This window comes from Cinclus cinclus, chromosome 28, assembly GCF_963662255.1.
Source record: "Cinclus cinclus chromosome 28, bCinCin1.1, whole genome shotgun sequence".
Lineage (NCBI taxonomy): Eukaryota > Metazoa > Chordata > Aves > Passeriformes > Cinclidae > Cinclus > Cinclus cinclus.
This window is the reverse complement of record NC_085073.1, coordinates 3714668-3735229: the sequence shown is the minus strand read 5'-3', so window position 1 is coordinate 3735229 and position 20562 is coordinate 3714668. Positions and strand designations below refer to the sequence as shown.

At 59.2% G+C, this 20562-nt stretch overlaps 1 protein-coding gene across 1 annotated transcript; it reads right to left on the bottom strand.

Annotated features, from left to right (window-relative positions):
• Positions 1 to 610: 610 nt before the first annotated feature.
• Positions 611 to 14615, bottom strand: TLE2 (TLE family member 2, transcriptional corepressor). The gene is made up of 20 exons (XM_062510156.1): positions 14418 to 14615; positions 14236 to 14333; positions 13713 to 13776; positions 12742 to 12786; positions 10873 to 10935; positions 10574 to 10648; positions 9862 to 10054; positions 7767 to 7783; positions 6702 to 6794; positions 6363 to 6407; positions 5165 to 5290; positions 3989 to 4130; positions 3418 to 3578; positions 2997 to 3073; positions 2305 to 2554; positions 1856 to 2103; positions 1613 to 1760; positions 1381 to 1531; positions 1179 to 1255; positions 611 to 1097 (listed from the first exon to the last, which is right to left on the bottom strand). Exons 1-20 carry the CDS (start codon positions 14439 to 14441, stop codon positions 990 to 992), a joined length of 2205 nt encoding a protein of 734 aa, XP_062366140.1. The 5' UTR covers positions 14442 to 14615; the 3' UTR covers positions 611 to 989.
• Positions 14616 to 20562: the final 5947 nt, after the last annotated feature.

Sequence of the window (20562 nt, the reverse complement as noted above, 5' to 3'; positions counted from 1 at the left end):
ATGGCAGGGGGCTTGTCCCTTTTGGTCACAACTTGCTGCTCCTTTGCTGTGCTGAGGCGGGTCTGAGGCAGCTTCTCGGTGGGCAGAGCCTATCCCTGGTCCTGGCTGTGGTGAGGAACAGGAGCCAGGACGGGCGGTGTGGGCACAGAGCAGAGCTCGGCCGTGGCTCTGCGGTGCCGCCGGTGGAGCAGCCTCGGGCTCCGCGGGGAGAGGCCAGCACTGGAGGAAGTGGTTTTCGAAGGAAATGAGATGTGAGCACTTACAGCTTGCCTTATCGGTCTGGCTGCCCGCCAGCACTGCCAGGGCTACTCCCCGGAGCCCCGGGGCTGGCGAGGGAGCAGTACAACGGTGGCTGCGGTGTGGCAGCTGCTCTGGGCTCCTGCCCCCAGCCCAAACTCCAGCCACAGCTCACCACAGAGTGGTGCTGGAGCTGGGGCTGCCATGGCAGGCAAGCAGCCAAACCTCTGCCACAATGGGAATGTCCTTCCCTGTGCTGCTGGCCAAAAGCAGGACCCCAGGACCCCCTTCAGCGCCCGGCCCTTGGCACAGCTGGCAGCCCTGGCTGGCAATGATCCCTGCCCAGAAGCAGCCCAGCCCTTCTTTTGTTCCTTTTTATTAGTAAGGGGTTGAAAACATAGTTAAATACATTTCTTTACTGATAATTTACAGCTGTTTCTGCAACAGAAAATGGGTGCCATTAAATCAGTAGCAGTAATTCAGGAGACACACACCCTCAGGCAGCCGGCCTGAGGGACAGATAGGGCCCAGGATGTCCAGCTTAGCCCTTGCCCCACCCCAGGGGATGTCAGGCTACATCGAGCCTTCACCTCCATCCTTTTAGAGGAACGGGGGCAGGAGAACCTTGGTTTGGTGTCTCAAAGTAGAGGAGGGAAAGTAGAGCTGCAGGAGGGCAGGTCCAGCACTGGAGCCATGGTGGTTTTGGGCAAGGAGTATCCCCTTTCCTGATGGGGCAGGGAGTGTGACAGGAATCAGTAAACCACCTCGTACACTGTGGCCTTCTTGTCGCCGGAGCCCGTAACGATGAATTTGTCGTTGACAGAGATGTCACAACTCAGGACTGACGAGGACTCCTTAGACTGTCAGTGAAAGGGCAGGAGGTGAGAGCAGGGCTGGTGCCTGGAGCCACCATCACCCACCTGCACAAATGCCTCACCCACCTGGAAGATGCTGGCTCCATAGGGTGCTCTCCACGCATTCAGCAGATTATCCTTCCCTGTGCTCACAAACCACTTCCCTGGGACAGGAGACAAAGTGGGTGTCAATGTCAGACATTCAAATAAGCTGAGCAAGGGAGAGTAAACCAAAGGGATAAATCTGAGGCCACCCACAGCCCAGGCAGCAAAAACAGCCCATGCCTACCGCAGGAGGCGAATTTGAGAGAGAGGACACAGCTCTCGTGGAGGTGCAGCTGGTACTTGTCAGGTTTGGTGATGTGCAGGATCTCCACGTTGCTGCTCTCCATCCCCACCGCCAGCCACTCTCCCATGGGGCAGTAGCCCAGGGAGAAGATCTGAGGGGACAGACAGGCTCACACAGTGTCTCAGCAGGTCGCACCTGGCCCCGTGGCACTGCCAGAGGGCTCCAGCCCTACCTGGGAGCTGAAGTCGTGCTGCTGCAGCTGCCGCCCCTCCCGCAGGTCCCAGCAGCGCACGGTGTTGTCCAGCCCTCCTGTCCACAGCTTGGTGCCATAGTTAGAGATGTCAATGCAGCTGGCACCATCCGTGTGGCCTTGAAACTGCCTGGGAAAGAGGGGGATGGAGAGGGCGAGGGCACAGCTGTCAGGGCAGCCGGCATCTCGCTCTGTGCCTGCCCTATAGCCCCTGCCCAGACTCACCTCACCATCGTCTGGTTCTGAAGGTCCCACACCACGATGTTGCCGTCGCTGCAGCAGGAGAAGCAAACTTTGGCATCAGGGCTGATGGCCAGGGCGTAGCAGGCAGGGGCAGAGGAGGTGAGCTCAGCCTTGATGCGGGGCGTGGGGGCCGCCAGGTCCCAGATGGACAGGGTGCTGGCCTCCCCCCCCACGATCAGGCTGCGGCCGTCGGGGAGCAGCTTGCAGGAACGGATGTAGTTGTCACGGTTCTGAGCAGGGGGGGACAGACAACAGGGCAAGGCAAGAAGGAGATGATGAGCACACGGGGGCTTGCAGGAGACGCATCTCCTCCTCTCACTGCAGATGGGAAAGGCCCCTCTGTCCCCTCCACTCGAACAGGAGCACATTCCCCTTGCCAGCCCCACCCCAAAGGCTTTTCTGCTCCTCCTCCTCCTCCTCCTCCTCCTCACCAGGCAGTCCAGCTGAGCCACGGCCGTCTTGGTGCCCGGCTGCCCCACGTCCCACACCTTGACACAGCCCTTGCCCCCGGTGTAGACGTGTCGTGTGGAGTTGCTGATGGTGACAGCACAGACCACCTCGCCGTGGGTCAGGGTGTGCAGCTGCCGCGCGTGCCGGGGGATGCCGGAGCCGATGAGGGCGTCGGGGGGGAAAGGCACCGGCTGCATCTGCCCGTCGGCGCTGACGTGGAAGGAGTAGGCGCTGGAAGGGAGCAGAGCAGTGAGAAGCAGAGCAGAATCCTGTGTGGACAGTGGCTGGTGCCACGCGGGTCCCAGCGGGTCTGACACAGGCAGCAGGAGTTGGAGTCAGAGCAGTGGAACAGAGTATTCAGTAGGAGAGAGCAGAAGAGAAGCCTGAACAACCCCAGTGTGATGCCTGAGGGAAGGTGGTGACCTCTCCATTTGCCATGGCTCAAGCCAAGGTGGAAGGTACCCTTTGTGCTCTGGCTAATGAGGGCTTTAATTACCCAGCTCCTCGTTATGCCAGGTGCCAGGAAGGAAATGGCATTGCTGGACTTGGGATTGAAGAGCAGCTCCCCCTCAGCCCTGCCCTGCCCCAGTGAGCCCTTGGGGGGGGAGATGCTCCCAGCACTCAACCCCTTGCCCCCACCCTGCCTGCAGCCCCAGCGTGTGCAGCCACTTACGGCTTCCCTCCAGGGATGGTGGAGAGTGAAGAGGAGAGGGTGGAAGCCCTCAGGTGAGGGTGCGACTCAAATGCCACCTGCACAGAGCAAATGGCACATGAGGAGCAGAGCAGAAGACACCAAAGCTGGGCTCAGGCCTTTCCCTGCACACCCTTGGGACCAGGCCAGCCTGGCTCTATGCAAGCTCCCTGCTCGCTGTGTCCTCAACATGCAGTGACATAGGCCAAAATGGGTTCACACACACACCAGCAGAACCAGTAGAGGCTTCTCTGAGCATGCTGAAGCCTCCAGCAGCCTCACAGCCCAGCCAGCTCTGGAAGGGAGCCCTTCCTACAGTTGCACCCCCCAGCTCAGGTCCCAGATGTTGCCCAGGGGACAGGCAGCAGAGCCAGCACACCCAGCCTCTCCCTCGGTGACTTACCACGGGGGAGCGGCCGTAGAGCACCGCGCTGCTGACCTGGGGTGAGAGGTGGATGCCCATGTAGAGACCCGGGGCTGGGAGCTCCCCGCTGAGGGTGGCGTGGGGCAGCATCCCCAGAGAGGACATGTAGGGGCTGGAGGAGCTCAGGGGGCTGCGGAGAGCTGCACGAGGAGAGACCCGCGTCTTGGCCCTGGCCCACGGGCGTGAGCGAGCGTCACCCGAGGCAGAGGGGCACCTGGTGACTACACAGCCACCCCCTCAGCCCCCACTGCCGAGCCCTGAAGCACACAGCTTCATGCAGCCCCACCGAAACGACAACTGGTCAGAGAAAAACAGATAAAACCCCTGCCCTACCCTGACCACCACCCTCGGCAGGTCCGAGCCCACCAGGCAGTCAGGTGTGTGGCAATGACAGAGGTGCTCCTGTTTGCCACGGTTCATAGGTCTGCTTTTGTGGAGCAAAACAGTCCTGCCAGCTCTGCTGGTGGCAGACAGGGTCCTGCCTCCCTCCACCCCAGCCCCACGGCGCTGTCACAGCAGAGCTGACCCCGTGCTGTCCCTGGACACTCACTGACACTGTCGGTGCTGGGGGCCTTGGCCGGGGGTGGCTGGAGCGGGGTGGCCGAGCTGGGCCCAGGGCCAGGCGTGAGGGAGTCACGGGGTGCTGAGGAACAGGAGGGCTTGGAGATGGGAGCAATGGCCACAGAGCTGGTCTGTGAAGCAGAGGAAAGAAGAGCAGGTTCAGCAGGGGGACCAGAGACCAGGCCAGCCCTCCCCAGCTCCACAGCTGGGCCACAAGCCTCCACAGCTTGCTGGGTGGAAGGAGCTCCTGGATGGAGCTGGACAGGGACTGGGCATCCAGGGCCTGATCCTCTCTCCTCTCCTTGGCCCCGCGCACATCCCCCCTCTCCCCGCCATGTGCAAATGCCCCATGCAAGCTTTGGGTCACCCCAAACTGCCCCAACCCTGCAGTGCCCACCAGCACAAGACCCCAAGGACACATCTGCTGCTCCCTCAAACTAAACTCCTCCTGCATAGGGGGGCACACTCATCTCCAGCCTGGGACCAAGAGGATGCCTGGCATGAACTGGCCTCTCCAATCCCCACAGCTATTTCATTCCTTGCCTTTTTTTTTTTTTTTCCTTGCCTCTCCTATTTCTTCTGCTTTTTTTCTGTCTGGGGATTTTGTCGACACCAGCAAAGGGAAAAAAAAAATTAATAACAGAGAAAAGCTACGTGCTGTGCTGGCAGATTGCTCAGGGCGCTTTGTCTGCTCTAATCCGATTGTGCCGGGGAGCTGCTGCTTGCTGCTGCCCACAGCCCCCAGCTGGCTCCTGACCCCAGATGGGGGGACGTATCACTTGGTCCCTGCGGTGGCTGGGAGGCCAAGGAGTGGCAGAAACATCCCTCCCCCTTCCCACATGCTGATGTTTCAATCTGAGTGCTGGACTGGTGCTTGGCAAAGAAGAAGGAGGAAAAAAAACACAGGGAAAAAAAAGAAAAGGAAAAATCAATTGCTATGAGCAGCTCTGGGGAATTCTGCAGGCAGGCGGGTGGAGAACACTGCAGAGCCTGTCCTCTGCCCAGCAGCACTTACCCTACCCCAAGGGCATGGACCTCTGCCCCCAGGGTGGGGGGTGCCAGTGGGTACAAACCACGGGCATTTTTGCAGCAGACTGGGCAGAGAAAGAAATTCAGGACCATGCTGCTGGCCCCCCCATCCCACCCCAGCCCAGGGGCTCCTCACCGGGCTCTGCTCCTTGGGCTGCAGGGGCGTGGTGCTCCCGTTGGAGCCGATGGACGCGGGGCTCTGGGGCAGCTCCCGGCGGTGGCCGGGCGAGCTGCCAGGGCTGCCGGGCTCCGAAGGCGGGTCCTGGGGGAAGAACAGCACTGTGAGAAACAGGAATCCCTCTGTGTAGGAGAGCAAGGACCCTGGGGAGACACCCAGGACCACCACTAGTCCCCGAGGCTTGAATGAAGAGCATCCGCTCAGAGGCGTCCGTTCTGCTCCCCTGGATGAGAAACTGCCTCGATTTTTCTCTTTGAACAAAATGAGAGGCGACAGCAGGTTCAAAGGACACTGGTGGCCACGGATGCCTTCACAAGGAGGGATGGAGATCAGCACACATGAGGAGCTGAGATGGGGCTGCCATTTCAGAGGCAAGGCCAGCCTTCAGCTCTTGCACTCCTATAACCATTCAACCAGGCCTGTGACTTTTTATCACCACAGTGAGTAGCTTTCATAAGCATCATTTTCTGCACAAATTCCTGCTGATCTTCCTTCCAGGGCTTGTATTTTCTTAAGAAGTGGCACAAGTGAAAAAGATGTCATGTCTTTCTCTCCTCTCTGTCTTCTAGGAAAGGAAGAAGTGTGTCCCCAAAAGCCATGAATAGCGGTGGCTGGGATCAAGTTCTGTCACGTGTGCCTCAGGAAAGGTTGTACCAGAGGCATATGGCAGTTCCATTGTAAAAGATTCAGTGAATCCCCTGCATTGGGGTGTGTTAAAGTCAAAGCTGCTCAAGGACCAGGCAGGGCAGGACATGGGCTCAAGCCCTGGAGCTGGCAGAGCCGTGAGGCTCCTGCCACCTCCACCCACAGGAGCTGCCAGCAGCAAACCCAGCTCCATGGAGCTCTCATCCCAGCTTGTCAGCCTCCCCACAGGGGGTGCTGCAGCAGAGGGGCTGAAAGGGGGTTGTGAAGCAGAGCCAAACCTGCGGCTGGCAAAACTGAGCCCAGGCTGGCACAGCCTTCCCAGAGCAGTGGGAGTGGAATCAGTCTTGGCTGGCACAACACACTGGAGCAGGGCTGGCACGTGTCCTGGCTGGCCACTGCTGCCCAGCAGCAACGAGCTGGAATCTAAAGAACCCCAAAGCTGGGGAACCAGAGTCCTAAACCTAACAACTGCAGCTTGTGCAGGATACCTTGCCAGGCTCCAAGGGCTTACCTCATCCACCACCAGGTTGTAGTCACTCTTGTCTTCATCGCTGTCCTGCAAGGAGGGACAAATCCAGAAGGTATGTCAGAACAGGGAAATCCTGGACCAGGGTTCTATGTTCTGCCCCAGGACCCCAGACAGCAGAGGGACCCATTTTCTCCTGTACCTCCCCCTCCATGGACCAACACCAACCATGTCCTGCTGGCAGTGACCCAGACCTCAGGCTGGGGGGTTCCTGGGGCTCCTCATTTGGTTTGTTCTTGCTCCTAGGACACCAGCCCTCTGCAGCAGGGCAGGCACAGGGCTCCCCAGCCACCTTCCCCCAGCCACAGCCCCTGGTGCACTCACAGAATGCTCAGGCAGCTCCTTCTCCTCCCGCTTCCGCTTCAGCCCCGTCCGCTCCTCGTCCTGCAGGCTCTCGGCAGGGGAGGAAGAAACGCTCTGAGGCAGAGAGAGACAGGAAAGGGTGTGAGCCACCCTGAGAGCCGACAGCCACTCCCCACCTCTTAGTGGGGCCAAGCCCTGCTCCAAAACCACCTCCATCCTGGCAAAGCATCTCCCTGGCTGGTGGGGAGGACCCCAAAACCAAGAGAGGAACATCCCCAGCACTACCTGAGAGAGATCCACCCCAGCAGAGATAACGAGCCAAGGTGGAGCAGAAAATCCCCACTGGATCTGTGTTTCCTTCACCTCAAACCTGCTGTGAGGATTGGAAAGCAGAATGGGGCCAAGCAAGAAGAACAGCCCCCCCCCCCCCAGATGCTGCTGGCAGCTGCAAGGGTGTCACACATCCCCTGACATCCCCACACAGCCAGAACAGGATGGAGATGCCCCATCCCAGGACTCTCTGCAGCTGATTGCTCCCAGCACAGTCAGATCAGCAGCTCTGGCACAGCACCAGGCAGGAAAAAGGGTCATCCCTGGTGCCCAGGCCATCATGGGCAGTCATGGCATCACAGACACTTCCTCTACCTCCTCTTCTCCCACCTAGATCATTAACCCTTCTTTCCCCTGCTTGTACCCCGGATTCTGGAGAGCTACTGTGGAGCCTGGGAAGGGAGTCACAACTCTGGGACTGGGGGGAATCCTAAAAGGGAGGGGGCAGCCAAGGACTGCAGAGGGGCTGAGAGCTCTGAGACCTGTTCACAATGATTCCTAAACTGGAAACTCCTTGAAAAGGACAGAACTGGTTATTTTGGGAGCAGCCCTTGATCTTTAGCTCCTTGCATCAGTAAAGACTGAATTGAGGTGGCCCAGAACATTCAGTTATAAAATCTTGATGCAAATACAACCCACCCAGGCCAGAAAAGCTCACCCAGCAGCCCCATCCCTTCCCAGGAGCCAGTGGCCAGCTTGAAGCACACTGGAGATGCCACCAGGGCCAGCTGAGGCCACTTGCCTGTCACAACTTACTCGGCTTGGGGTGTGTTCTGGAATCAGGCAGCAGTAGGGAGAGTGTCCCAGGTCCATGTCCCAGAGCAGAGAGGAAGACAGGAAGAGGTTGTTAATGCCAAGCCTGTGCCCCATATACCCAGGCAGGAAGGAGAGAGAGAGGCACAAGAAGGCAAGGCAGGAAACAGGTTTAGAAAACAAACAAACCAAAAAAAAAAAAAAAAAAAAAAAAAAAAAAAAAAAAAAAAAATCACACCTGATTTCCCACTTTGTCCACCTGCAGTGGAGATTCTCTGTTGTCTAACGGAAGGTCAACACTTTGCTGTTCCTCAGGGAAGCAGAAGAATGTCTATCCACCCACCTCCTTCCAAGAAATTATCCCAGCTTTGGAATCTCTTCCCTAGACGTGGCTTTCTCTTCCAAAGCCACCAGGAGCTGACGAGCTGGCTGGCCAGCTGAGATCCCCTGAATCACACCCATCCTATTTCCTTAGGAAGCCATGCCTAAAAGCTCTGCTTGGGAACTCTCTGAGGCTTTTGTACATACAGAGCAAAGCAGGTCCACTTCCCTGAGCCCAGGGAAGAAGTGCCAGGCATTTACTGCAAATCCAAGCACAGGGTTGTGGGCTGGGGTTCAGCAACCTTCCCTGGCTGATTTTTGCTCCTAAAGATCCACCAGCACTTGGAGAGGAGTCCAGGTCCCTGCTGGCAAAAAGAGGCAGGCAGGGATGGGAAGCTGAGGGATTCTTGTAGGCACTGCTCCAGGGCCAAGGTCTAGAGTGGGACCAGATGCCTGCCATCAGCCCAGCACCCCTGGCTCAGCTTGACTCACACCAGCTCTGCCTAACTATGGCAGAGCACTGAGGATTAACCCAGGACAGATGGAGCATCTCAACTCCCCCGCACCCCCCCTTTTGTTTTTTTTTGATATAAGGAATGGCCCTCACCACAGCCAAACACCCAGGCTGAGAGAAGTTCTGGCTGGAGGCATGGGCTGGGCTCTGAGGGTTAAGCAGGCTCAGAACAGCCTGCTTTTATTCTCTCCCTGGACTTTGTTTTCCTCCTTTGTGGAAGCCATCCTTAAAGAAACACAGACAGGATTTGAGCTGCAGACAGCTGTGTGCAGGGGGGGCAGAGCTGCCACCGACAGTTTCCTGCTGCTCTTTTCACCACTTTGAAATCTTACAGGCCAAACCACGACAACCTGAAGCAAACCCAAGCCAGTGCCCAGCTCTGCTGCTGCTTTTGGGTCCTGACCCAAGTGCATTTCAGTCAGCACCTTCCCCAGGGGAGTCTGCAGGGAAACATCACTCCTGCTAAATTTGGCTGCCTGTTTCCAGCCCACAGAGCTGCCCAGAGCCTCTCTCCTTGTCCCTGCCTCCTCTTAGCACAACCACTCGATGCCTGTGCTCTGAAAAGGTGACTTGAGCTCAGAGCAGCTTCTCCTTTGTGCAGCCCTTCAGCAGCAACAGGCCACCAGCAAAGCTGGGCAGTGTTACTAATTTGGCCCAGGCCTGCCAGTAGCATTCAGAGCACTTATTTAACGATGATTAAATATTGATGATGTTTATAAGGCACTCGGTGATCCTGACAGGAGGAGGCACCCATATGGACTAGGAATTAGTGTAATTTACACGGCACAACACACGCAATGAGGCTCTGCTTTCTAAATTCCTTGCCCCAGGCCTGTGGCTGTCACGGTTTCTACCAGAGGCTTGCAACAGCATTTTCCCTAAAAGTCTCATCTTTAAGTATCAGATCTTTACTTGGTGTAAAAAGAGAGGATTTCTTTGCTGTGGGAGGAAATGGAGGAGGGGACCCTTGTGCACTGCAAACACCCAGGGGAACAGGGAGACCTGTGTGTGTGCATAAACCCTTGGCAAGAGCCAGGGCTGCACACACAGCATCGCTGCAGAGCAGCAGTTCCCAGGTCAGAAATAGAGCCAGCCTCCTGGGGCTGCAGGCATTTCATGAGCTGGATTTGCCAACCCCAGAGATGCAGCAGCCAGGAGCCTCAAGAAAGAGGCAGAGCAGGCAACAGGATCCCTGAACACGCTGCCCAGCACTGACTCAGCCAGCTTTTAAAGGGTTAACCCAGCTGTGCTTCTTCCCCTTACCTCTGTTCTCCCCATCCTGGGCCACTCTGTCCTCCTTGGTGGCCAGCTGAGCCTGTGCCATCAGTGCCCCCGAGAGGGCCAGGAGCCCCGAGGCGCCGCTGGCCCCACTCAGGCTAGAGGGCTGCATGCTGGAGGGGTGGGGTGTCAGCGGGAGGGGGGGTGCGTGGTGGGAGAGGTGCTGAAGCTGCTGCTGCTGAAAGAGAAAGAGCAAATGGTCCTGGATGTGGAGGAGGCAGCTGCAGCCAGGGCTCTCCCCTCCTCTCCCCGCGGGCTGCGATGCGAAGCTCGATGGGATGAGACAGGGACGAGGAGGGGGCAGCGGAGCTATGGGGGCTGCATAGGCTGGGTCACACCCCTGCCCCTGCCCCTTCCCCCCCTCGGCTGGCCGGGCTCCGAGGGTTCAGCAGGCTCAGCACAGCACAGCCTCTTTTATTCTCTCTCTGGATTTTGTTTTTCTCCTATGCCCCTTCCACCCACGAGTCCCTCTCTGCTGCAGACACGACCCCAGCGCACCGCAGAGCCCAAGCCAAGGCTCTGCCCTGCTCAGGTGGGTATCCCAGAGGGCATCCAACGCCTTCAGAACACCGTGGCAAATCCCTTCATCACAACGTATGCATCAAAATATTAAAAACCCTGACTTCCCTCATCACTGCAGGGCCCGAACCCCCAGGCAGGAAAGAGTCTTTGCCCACAGCCAGGCAGTGCAACTCACCCCGACGATGCTGTTGAGCTCCCCCATGGTCACCTGCTTGGCCCGTTCCACTGCCTGCAGGACCTGCTGCTGGTGCTGGGGAGGAAGAGCATGGGGGTGGTCACACCGTGCTCCTGGCTGATGGGAGCATTTGGCTCCACATTGTCCCACCCACCCCTGCACAGCCCCTTCTCCCACCCCTCCAGCCCAGGCACAGAGGTTTTCTTCCCCAAAACCTCCTGCTGTTCAGGTTGGACTTTGATTCGCCCCTTCCCAAGAAAGCAGAGCAATCTGATGCACATCCCCCGCCTCCTCCTTACCTCCTGCGTCAGGAAGGGAATAATCTGGGCACAAATGGCACTCAGCCTCTTGACAATCTCTGCCTGAAAGAGGAAGCAGGTATCAGCAGGTATCACCAGAGATGGAGGGCACTGAGCCCCATCCCGCCCCCCTCCAGCAGCCAAGCATCCTGCAAACACTCAGCCTTAGCGGAGGAGTTAAACTCTCCCCACCCACGCCCTCTTGGCGGAAATTCTCCTGCTGCTTCTGCATCCCTGCTGGGATTTCCCGAGCTGCTGCCAAGGGAGGGCTCTGCCCAGGGCTGCCGGACCCCCTTAGGCTGCCACGCACATGGGAGGGAACCCACGTCTAAATCCCTCCGTGGCCCCAGGCCAAGGCGAGCTCCAAGCTGTCAGTCCTTTCGCAGCCCAGCTGGTTTTGCTCAGTCCAAACCCATCCTGGTTTTGCAGGCTGCCATGGCCAGCGGGCAGGGACAGAGGGGAGCCGAGCCACAGGCTCTGGCAGCAGGCCCTCCCTGTGCCTTCCCTTCCCAAACATCCAACTCAAAGCCAGGGCAGAACAACCAGGATGCAGAACTGCACAGATTCAGCCTTCTTGGCATCGCACCAGCCGATTCCCCAAGGCTCTGCTGGTTGTACCTGCCCTGACCCAGAGCAGGGACTCCACTCCCATCCCCAACAAGCCCTGGGACAGCTCCCCCTGCTCCTTCAGAGGCACAAAGCACCCCCCAGACCTGCCCCTGCCCACAAGGGAAAGCAGGAAACCCAGTGTATCCTCTGAGGAGAGGCTCTGTGGTTGCAGACAAACCCACAGCCGGGCTGCATTCCCACCACTGCAAGTAGCACTTCTGAGGAAAGGGGCTGCGACTTCCAGCCCAGTCTCTCCAAGAGAAAACCCACATCTCCCGGGGAAAACTGGATTCCCCCCCTGCTGTAAACCCACCCTGGGACTGGCTGCTCTGAAGGGTTTTATCAGCTCAGGTTTCTAACAATCCCTGCCGGTGTTGCAGAGGTCAAACTAGGCTCAGAGCCAAGGGAGAACAAAGGGAACATTTACCTGCCGTGCTCAGAGGCTGCTGTGTCCCACACCCAGCAGCACCCTGTGCTCACCTGCAGGTCTCAGCTGCTCTCTCAGCCACTGTCACCATGCCAACAGAGCCAGAGACCCCCTCCTCCAGCCCTCTACTGCCCAGGCTCACACTTCTCAACGACTTGGCCACCACTTCTATCACCTCGTGGGCAGAGTCCCCGGCCCCACTTGGCTTGGGCCACCCCTGGCTCCCAGTCCCACTGGATCTTGGATCACGTAAGGGTGGCAGGAATGTGCTCGTGGTCTCCACCACGCTCCCTGCTAACAAAAGGAGCAAACTCGGAGGGCTGAGCCAGCTGGAGGGATATGGCAGTTGACTTGCCACTTTGTCAGGCATTGGTCCAAACTAATTTCCCTGGCAGAGAGCCCACGATGACTAGATTGATAAATCTGAAGAGGGAAAGCAAATTAACGCTGGAACAAAAGGGGAACCAGGGAAGGGTGAAAACAGTCGTCTGGCTTTGGGAAAGGAAAAGGGGATTAAGAAAAAAAGAAAAGAAAGACAATCCATTTGCCTCTGGGCTCTAGCTCCTGCTGTTTCCTCCACATCCCTCCTTCAAGTGGGGCCCCAGGGAAGCACTGCGGGGAGCACCAGGGCTCACAGCAGGGCTCTGAGCAGTGTCTTTGGGATGGGGAACTCAGTAACACATCCTGACAACTTCTGGATCCCTTTGCAAGCCAGTCCCTCGAACAGAGCTGTCACACCTCCCATTCCATTAGAGCTATGTGGGCTCAAGGGAGATAATTTTCCAACAGACTCCAACCTTGGCCTCTTCCCCACCCTCCCCTGCTGCACTTACCTGTTTGTGCATTTCAATGTTCAGGCCATAGGACATCTCGTAGTACTGAGAGGAAAACCACAACACAGCCTGGTTAGGAGCTGTCCAGAGCAACTGGCCCAGGACTAGCCTGGGGTTTGGCTGGCTCCAGTCCATAAGGAATGGCTGGGAAGCTGTGCCAGGAGCCTGGGACAAAGCAGGGAGCAGCCACAGGCTGTTAACACCTGCAATTTCTACACTTGTTTAAACCAGGGGAAGCCAGTCCCGCTGCCCCCCAGATCCTGTCCTGGCTCGTCCCACCCCACTTGGAACCTGTTTTCACACCCTGGCACAGTTGCCCACCCACTCAGCCTGTGCAGAGCAAAGATGACAACAGGTTACAACCTCCAGCAGCCACCAGTGACTCTGCCAGGGGTGCTGACCCAAATCCCTCACACCTGGGTAGGAAAGAGGACCAGGGGACCTGCTTTCCCCCAGCAAAGCCAATTCCACAGGTAGCAATCCACTTCTGGAAATCCCTGAGCCTCCAGGATGTGGGGAGTGATACCAGCTGATGGGTGAGAGGAACATGCCCTGGCCTCACATACAGGGAGGTATGCACCCCCATGATGGGGTTTGCCCAAGTTCTCATCTTTTTGCCTCTTGGATGGTGTCACTTGGGTTCCCCCTTTCCCCAGAGGGGCCAGTAAGGTCAGATGCTGGAGGAGAAGGTACTGTTGTCTGTTGTCCCCATCCTCTTTCCGTCCCCCCAGCAGCTCCCCTGCTCCTGGCAGGCTCCAGAGGCAGCAGCAAAAGAGCCGGCATCTCTAGAAATGGTGACTAACTCCTCCCTCCTTCGCGTCTCCCCAGCCCCAAGGTCAGCACAGGGCAGGCCAGTGGCTCCTTTGGGCGAGTGGCTGAGAGGAGCCCCAGCACCCAGATCTGACAGAGGGCAGCAGCCCAAGGGGACAGCCCTTCAGGGGAGGCGCAGGGACACGGTAGGGGCAGCTCACCATGACATAATGTCTCTGCATCTCGGTCTTCTCGCTCATCAGCTTCTCGCATTCCAGCTTCAGGCTGCAAAGAGGAGCCAGGGCTTCCATTCACGGACCTGCAGCTCCTGCCCCATCCTCCCCGTCCCCATGCCTGGGACCTCGGCAAGCTCAGCACATCTCCTGCTCGCCCCTGTGGGCTCACGGGGCAACAAGGGTGTCACACACCCTCCGTGGGGCATCCGCTGTGCTGCGCACACACCTGTAGCAGCCACCCAGAGCTCCGTCCCCTACACCTCGCTCAGCCAGAGGAAACGCGGCTGATCTTCCCCTTGGGACCCCCGCTGAATACCTGGCACCCCAGCTGAAGGTTTCACGCTGCCCCTCAGCCCAAACCCCCCTCGCCTTCCTCCGCAGGGGCTCCCTTCCCCAGCCGCCTTTTCTCCACCTCCTCCTTCCCCACACTTTCCCTCCTGTTCGAGCGCTCCAGCCTCCCTTGTCCCATCACACCTCTGCCCCCGGCCCCCGTCAACCCCCGCCCCACCTGTGGTACTGCGCCTGCAGGAACTGAAATTCCTCCTTGATGCGGTCGCAGATTTCCAGCACCGAGAACTTGAAGGGCTGCCCGGGCTGCAGCGGGGTCTGCGGAGAGACAGCCCGGCTGGAGGCTGCGGCTCGGCGCTCCGGCCCGGCCCGGCCCGGCCCCGCCGCCCCCGCGGCACTTACCGGGTGCCGTCCCTGCGGGAACATCCTGAGCGCCCGGGCTGCCGGTCCGGGCCCCCCGCTCCCCGGGCGCTGCCTGCCCGCCCCTCCCGCGGGGACTGCCCCCGCCAGGGCACGGGGCTGCCTCTCCTCGGCGGGGTTCCCGGCTGTCGCCAAGCGGCTCCGCCGGGGCGCGGGCGGCGCTCCCGGGGTCTCCGCTCGCCCCCGGCGGGGCCGGGGCGGGGCTGGGGCGGCCCCGGTGAGGGGGAGGGGGGGGGGGGGGGGAAAGCGGCCGCCCGGCCCCGCGCGCCCCGGCCGCCCGCGCTCGCTTAAGGAGGCGCGTCCCCGCGGGACTCGGGACAACGCGAGCGCGGCACCGGAGCTCCCGCGCCGGCCCCGCCACCCGCACGGCGTATACCGGAGACCAAGGGGAGCCCGGGGAAGGCGCCGGTACTGGAGCCACCGCTCCTGGTCTTAACGGAGCCGCTCGGGAGGCGCCCGCCCGCAGGGATGCCCCGGTCCGGGGCTCACCGGGCGCTTCCACCGCCCCGGGCCCCGCTAAGCGTGTGCCCAGCGCGGTCCCCGCAGCTTTCCCCGTGCCCGGGGCAGCCCGGTTCCCGGGGAGCGATGCCGGGCGCTGCCACCGACCCCGACGGAGCGGGCGGACGCGGCACCGGCGGGGCAGAGCGCGGGGGCGGACATCACAAACGAGTGAAGTGGGACAGCACCCGCTGAACCGGGGACCGCAGGGGCAGCGGCCCCAGCTGCACAGTCCGGCCTGGGCACCGGGCAGGCCGGGGTCCGTCGAGACCAGCCTTTGGTGTGCCCGGGGCAGCCCCGCCGGGAGGGGTGGGACACGGTGAGACTTCCCCATCCTGTCCCCTCCGCCCGCTCCACCTTAACCGGCCCCACAGCCCGCAGCGGCGGCGCTCGCGCCGGCCATTGGCTGCCGCTGCGGGAGCGCGGGCCAATCGCCCTGCGCGGTTCCCACATGGGTTCGTGACGCCAGAGAGCGAAACGGCCAATAAGAAGTGGCCGGGCGGCCCGAGCCCCCCGGGGAGGCGGCGTGGGGCACGCTGGGAGTTGTAGTCCGCCATTGGTTACGCCCTCGCGGTAGCGCGGCCCGGGGCCGGTCCGTCCCGTCCGTGCCGCCGCCGCGGGCCCGGGAACCGGCCCGGCCCGGGTCTGCCGCGGGGCCCGGCCCAGCACCGGGAGCGAGCGGGGCTCCTGCCGCGGGCGGCCCAGGACAGGCAGACTGCGCGGCCCACGAGGCCTTGCGGCTGCCGCCGGCTGCCACTCAAAGTAACGTGGGGCGGCGGAGCGGCGGCGGCGGGAGGGCCGCGGGTCGGGCGGACCTGAGGGCGCTGGGCTCGGGCTCCGTGGGGCTGCTCCGGCCGGGGAGCGCTCGGCTGTGCTGCCCAGAGTCTCAGAGGGGAATCCACCGAGGGTCCCTTCCCGGTCCCCCGCGACCTCTCCAGCTGCGGCTGCTGTGGAGTCACCGCACTTGGGGATGGTAAAAGCGAGTGAGGAACAACCTTTAAATATTGCAGGACCCAGCTGTACCTGGGCACTGCACAGGCAGGCACAAGGTTAAATATTTAATGCCTCACATTTCATCCTAATCTTTTATTCATTGTGTTATTTACGTGCTGCATGCTGGCAGTGGCCAAGGCAGGAACAAGGTGCTGGGCACTGGAGGCTTTCCCTCTTCTTGCCCCCATGCCATCTATCCCCTGGTGTCTCTCCCTCTCCTTCCTAGCTAGGACTGGGGCCTCACTCGGCAGTGGTCAGGCTGGCCTCAGACTCTGTCAGTTCCAAGCAAGGAGCCAACCCAACCTCAGCACTTGCCCCTTTACCTTTCTCCAGCCACAGGTGTTCACTGGACGGGGCAGGGATGGCCCCCTTCAAACCCTCCAAAACCCTCCCTTCTATGCAGGCACATTGATGTTCTCTATGTGTACACCGTACATCTGCATATTTTAATCCAACTGTAAAGTTTTAAAGGTTTTGTGTGTTTGTGTGGGTGTGTGTGTTGCCTTATTGGGAGAGTTGGGTTTTTTTTAAGGAAAGTGTATTTTCAAAGGCTGGAAACATTTCAGATCCTGTTTCAAGGGAAGGATAGACTGAGGAGATGTTTTGCAGCATTTTTTCAAAACTCCTTTCTGAAAATTGCCAGTTTTTCCTTAGGCAGTCTCTGTGCTCCCCTGTCTCAGGAGAATGACACAGGTAAACCTTGAGCAGGCAGCTCCGGAGTGATGGGTGTCACACGTGTCTTGATCAGCCTCCATCAGTGATTGACACGAGCCCTGGAGCAGCACAGGCTGTAACCCAGAGATTAATTTGTGTTTGGATGGGAGAAAACAACGGCAGTTAACCCTTGGCATGCCCAGCAGCCAGGGGAGATGGTCCTGCAGCTGCCCCAGGAACGGGGACCTGGTTGTCACCACTACAGGATGCTCAGCCACCCCCTGCAGCAGCCACATACTCGTGCCTGGTGGTGGCAGGGCCTGGAAGAGCCCCAAAGGATGAGGGCATTTGAAATCTATGCTGGGATCAAGAGGAAAATGCTCTGAACAGCCCTTTGTTTATCAGCAGCAGAGAAATCAAACCAGCCCAGGCTTTGGGACACCCAGGAGCTCCATTTGAAACTGGATCCCAGCAAAAGAGGTTGCTGCTGCTGGAATTACCCCGGGATTTTTACCTTTCAGCTGCCTCCCCGAATGCCAGCCTGGGACAGAGGACACGGGACAGGAAGGGCAGCCCCACCTCTGGCCTGCTCCATGCCATGGGGTGGGTTGTGCCCACACAGCCTCCTGTGTCCAGCACATCTCCAGAGGGGATGGTCAAGAGCAGAGGCCATCACGTTTTGCAGAGACATCAAGGGTGGCTGTGGCTCACCAAACCATCCTATTTTCAGCTGCTCGCTTGCCTGCTTGAATGAGGAGGCATGAACTCAGCAGAGAGGAGTTCCTGGCACCCTCAGACAATGAGAAATTCCCAGGACAGCTGGCACAAACAGGGACCTCACCCTGGCTAGAGTCAGTCCTGGAATGAACATGAGATGGGAAGGGGAACTGAGGAAAGGATCTGGCAGCAAACCAGTGAGATCTCAGCCAAAGCTGTTCTGGAAATCAAGGTTCCCCAGTTCCCTGAGCTAAACTTCCAGCATCAAACTGCAACTCCCCATCCCCAAACCCCCAGTGCTGGTGTCCACTCTCCAAAGCCACGTGTCCCCAGAGCCCTTAGGGACAGATGTTCCCTCCAGGTACCCCTGGTTCTAGGGGCTGCAAAAGAGGAGTGGGAGCCCTCAGAGCAACCCAGCAGCTGACAGACCCTGGGCTCTGCCTTCGATCCGTGTGTTGGCTCCTGTTTGCACTTACCAGCTCTGAGTGGTTTTTAATTATTGATGCCTCTTTTAGCTTTTATCTGGTGCTCGCTGCAGCCAGGAAGAGCTCGGCGTTCCTGCATTAGCGGTGGATTGGGGAGGAAGCCCTGCTCCACCACCGCTCCTGGCGCTCAGGCTGTGCCATTGTTCCAGGCAGAGCTGTGCTGTAAAATGAGGAGGGTGGGAGCCAGAGGGGGATATGGCAGTGGCGACTCTGACTCCTGCAGGGAATGAGAGCCTGGAGGTTCTGTCCTGTGGGAAGAACCTAAACAGGTGAAAAACTGCCACCTGCTCACTTCATGGAGGAGGAAGGAGGCTGGGTTTTGACCCTCCAGTGACAGGCAGGTGGGAGGAAGGAGTTGTGTGACAGCAGAATTTTGTCAAATCCCTGTCAGCTGTGAACAGGAATCCATGTTGGGCCTGGGTTAATGCTGGGCTGCTCGGTGGTCAGGACATGGGTCACTGCCAGATGGGGTCCTGCCCCTGTCCCCTGCCCTCTGTGTCCACCACAGCCTCTGTGGGCAGTGACCTCTGTGGATCACCTTTGCTGGATCTCTCTCTACCCACCCTTTATAATTCAGGGCTCTGCTGAGTTTTCCCAAGGATTCTGGGGCAGCAGAGCTGCTTCTCAAACCATCAACCTGTATCCCCGTCCCACTCTGGCACCATGACCTCTGGAACACGAGGAGAAAGGGCTTCTCTGCCAGGAGACAGGCTCAAATCACCCCTGAGCAGCGTTGGGGGCCCCTTGTCAGCTGTGTCCTTGTGAGTGCTGAGCTGTTCTGCAGGGCCCGAGAGGGGCTCCTGCCTTCTGAGAGGTTACAAGCCCTGTTTGGAAGGAGAGAAGCTGTTTTCTCAAGTCTGCAGCTACTGGGAGAGTCACAAGCGGGGTATTTTTAACCCTTTTCTTTGCTGCTGGTGTGGGTTAGATTTGCAGATCTTGTTGTGCAGTTAAAATTTGAGCCCAAATCTGGGAAGGTGCCCTATGAAATGGCTCCCTTTGGAGAGTGGCAAACAGAGCCAGGCTAGAAGCACAGGGAACAACGCTGCCCTTCAGTAGGATGGGATATCAGACCTGCAGAGAAATGCTTTGGGAATGGAATATCATAGGAGTGGAGCACAAGGTTCAGCTTAGCATCTGTGCAGGGGATTTGGAGAGTCCAGAAGTTCTCTCTGTACTTTAACAGAGGGTTCATCTCCTACAGGGAACAAGATCCCCACAGCCCAGGGCAGAGCAGCTCCCCAGCCCCAGTGGCCTCGTGGCTTGGCTAGCCCCCTTGCCCACTGAACCGAGGCTGCTGATTAGCTCCAACAAGAGGGACCTCTATTCCTGAAAGCAGCCCTGAACGATTTCTCCTAAATACTCCTCCCTTGCATATCCATCAGGAGTAACATCCCCTTACCCCCGGGCTGAATCTGGGCTGGTGACCTCAGAGCGGGAGCCCCGGGGAAGCTCCCGGTGGGTTCTGTGACACTGCCAGGGCAGGGATGGCTCCAGCAGCTGCCCCTTGCAGCAGCCTGGGCCAGGAGCCGTGCTGGCCTTTCACATCAGGGACCTGCTGGGTGCCAGCAGAGACCCCAGAGCAGCTGTAGGACAGCGGGGTGGGATCGGCAGCGTTCCGGCAGCTCCGGAGTGGGAGCCCCCAGGCAGTGCCAGGGTTGGATGGGTCTGCCCGGGGCTGCAGCCCCCCAGGAGCACTGGGGTCAGGCCAGCCCCTGGCACACGGCTGCTGTGCTCTCCCCATGGGCTCTGCACTCTGGGTCTGCCCCTATGCTCGGTTTGGGGGGGACAGGGCAGAGACTCCCCCCCCTGCAGAGCCTGAGCCACCAGCCAGAGTTCAGTGGCCACCACCACAGCCGTGCTCCTGCACAGACCCCTGGCTCTTGCCAGCCTGCACTGGGCACCCTGCCCCAGCCGTACCCAGACCAGGTTAGGCTGACCAGGCAGATAACAGGAGCATTGTCAAACCCTGGTGCTGCCCACAGGTTCGTCAAGCCACCAGCCCCTCCATACCTCGGTGCTGGGTGCACCATGACTCCCCCAGCTCAGCTTGCTCCCCAGAGGAAAGAAATTTTCCCACTCCAACTGGCCTAAGAGATACCGAGGGGAAGATGTTATCAGGGTGGAGCAGGCTCTGAAGCCAGAGGACAGCTCTAATTATCGAGAGCCAATTCCATTACAGCAATCTCAGCCCCAGGGCAACGCAGGCCAGATTTTCCAGAGGGGCCTGAGAGCCACAGAAGTAGCTTATCCTCTGTGCCCACAGGAAAAATGAATTATGCACACACAGAGCAGACCTGTGGCAGCCCAAAGGGACCTCCACATGTGTTACCAAACCATCACAGAGCTTATAGACCTCGGGGGCACTTGGCTCCTTGCTTTTCTTCTGGAGAGTCCCCTGTTCCCTTTTCACCACCCACCACTTTCACCTTGAGCTCGTTTGTTCTGGCTTTGCCCAGGCATCCTCTTGGCCCTGCTTCCAGCAGATTTCAGCCATGGCACAGCCCCCACCTCTGCAGGGGTGTCCCAGAGCCACAAAGGCCACAGGGAGGGCCCCATGCCACCAGCCCCTGTAAGAGTGGGAGAGAATCCAGAGCCAGAGGTGCGAATGTTAACCCTGCTGGTCCTGGCTCCCAGAGAAGCCTCCAGAGAGGGAGAGCAGAACATCCAACAAGAAAGGAATAATCTGGGATATGCTACCACCTGAAGGAAGGAGTGATGCACCTCCAGACACCTCCCACAGCACAGGTGAACCCTGTACTCCACAAATCATTTCCCCCATC

Bases quoted from the DNA above. Each gene is read 5' to 3' on its own strand.
- TLE2 (XM_062510156.1), bottom strand. From the start codon at position 14,441: ATGTTCCCGCAGGGACGGCACCCG. The intron at 14,334-14,417 runs GTAAGTGCCGCG...GTCTCTCCGCAG, and splicing joins TCCCGCAGGGACGGCACCCG to ACCCCGCTGCAGCCCGGGCA. The intron at 6,408-6,701 runs GTGAGTGCACCA...CCCTCCTTGCAG, and splicing joins AGGAGCTGCCTGAGCATTCT to GACAGCGATGAAGACAAGAG.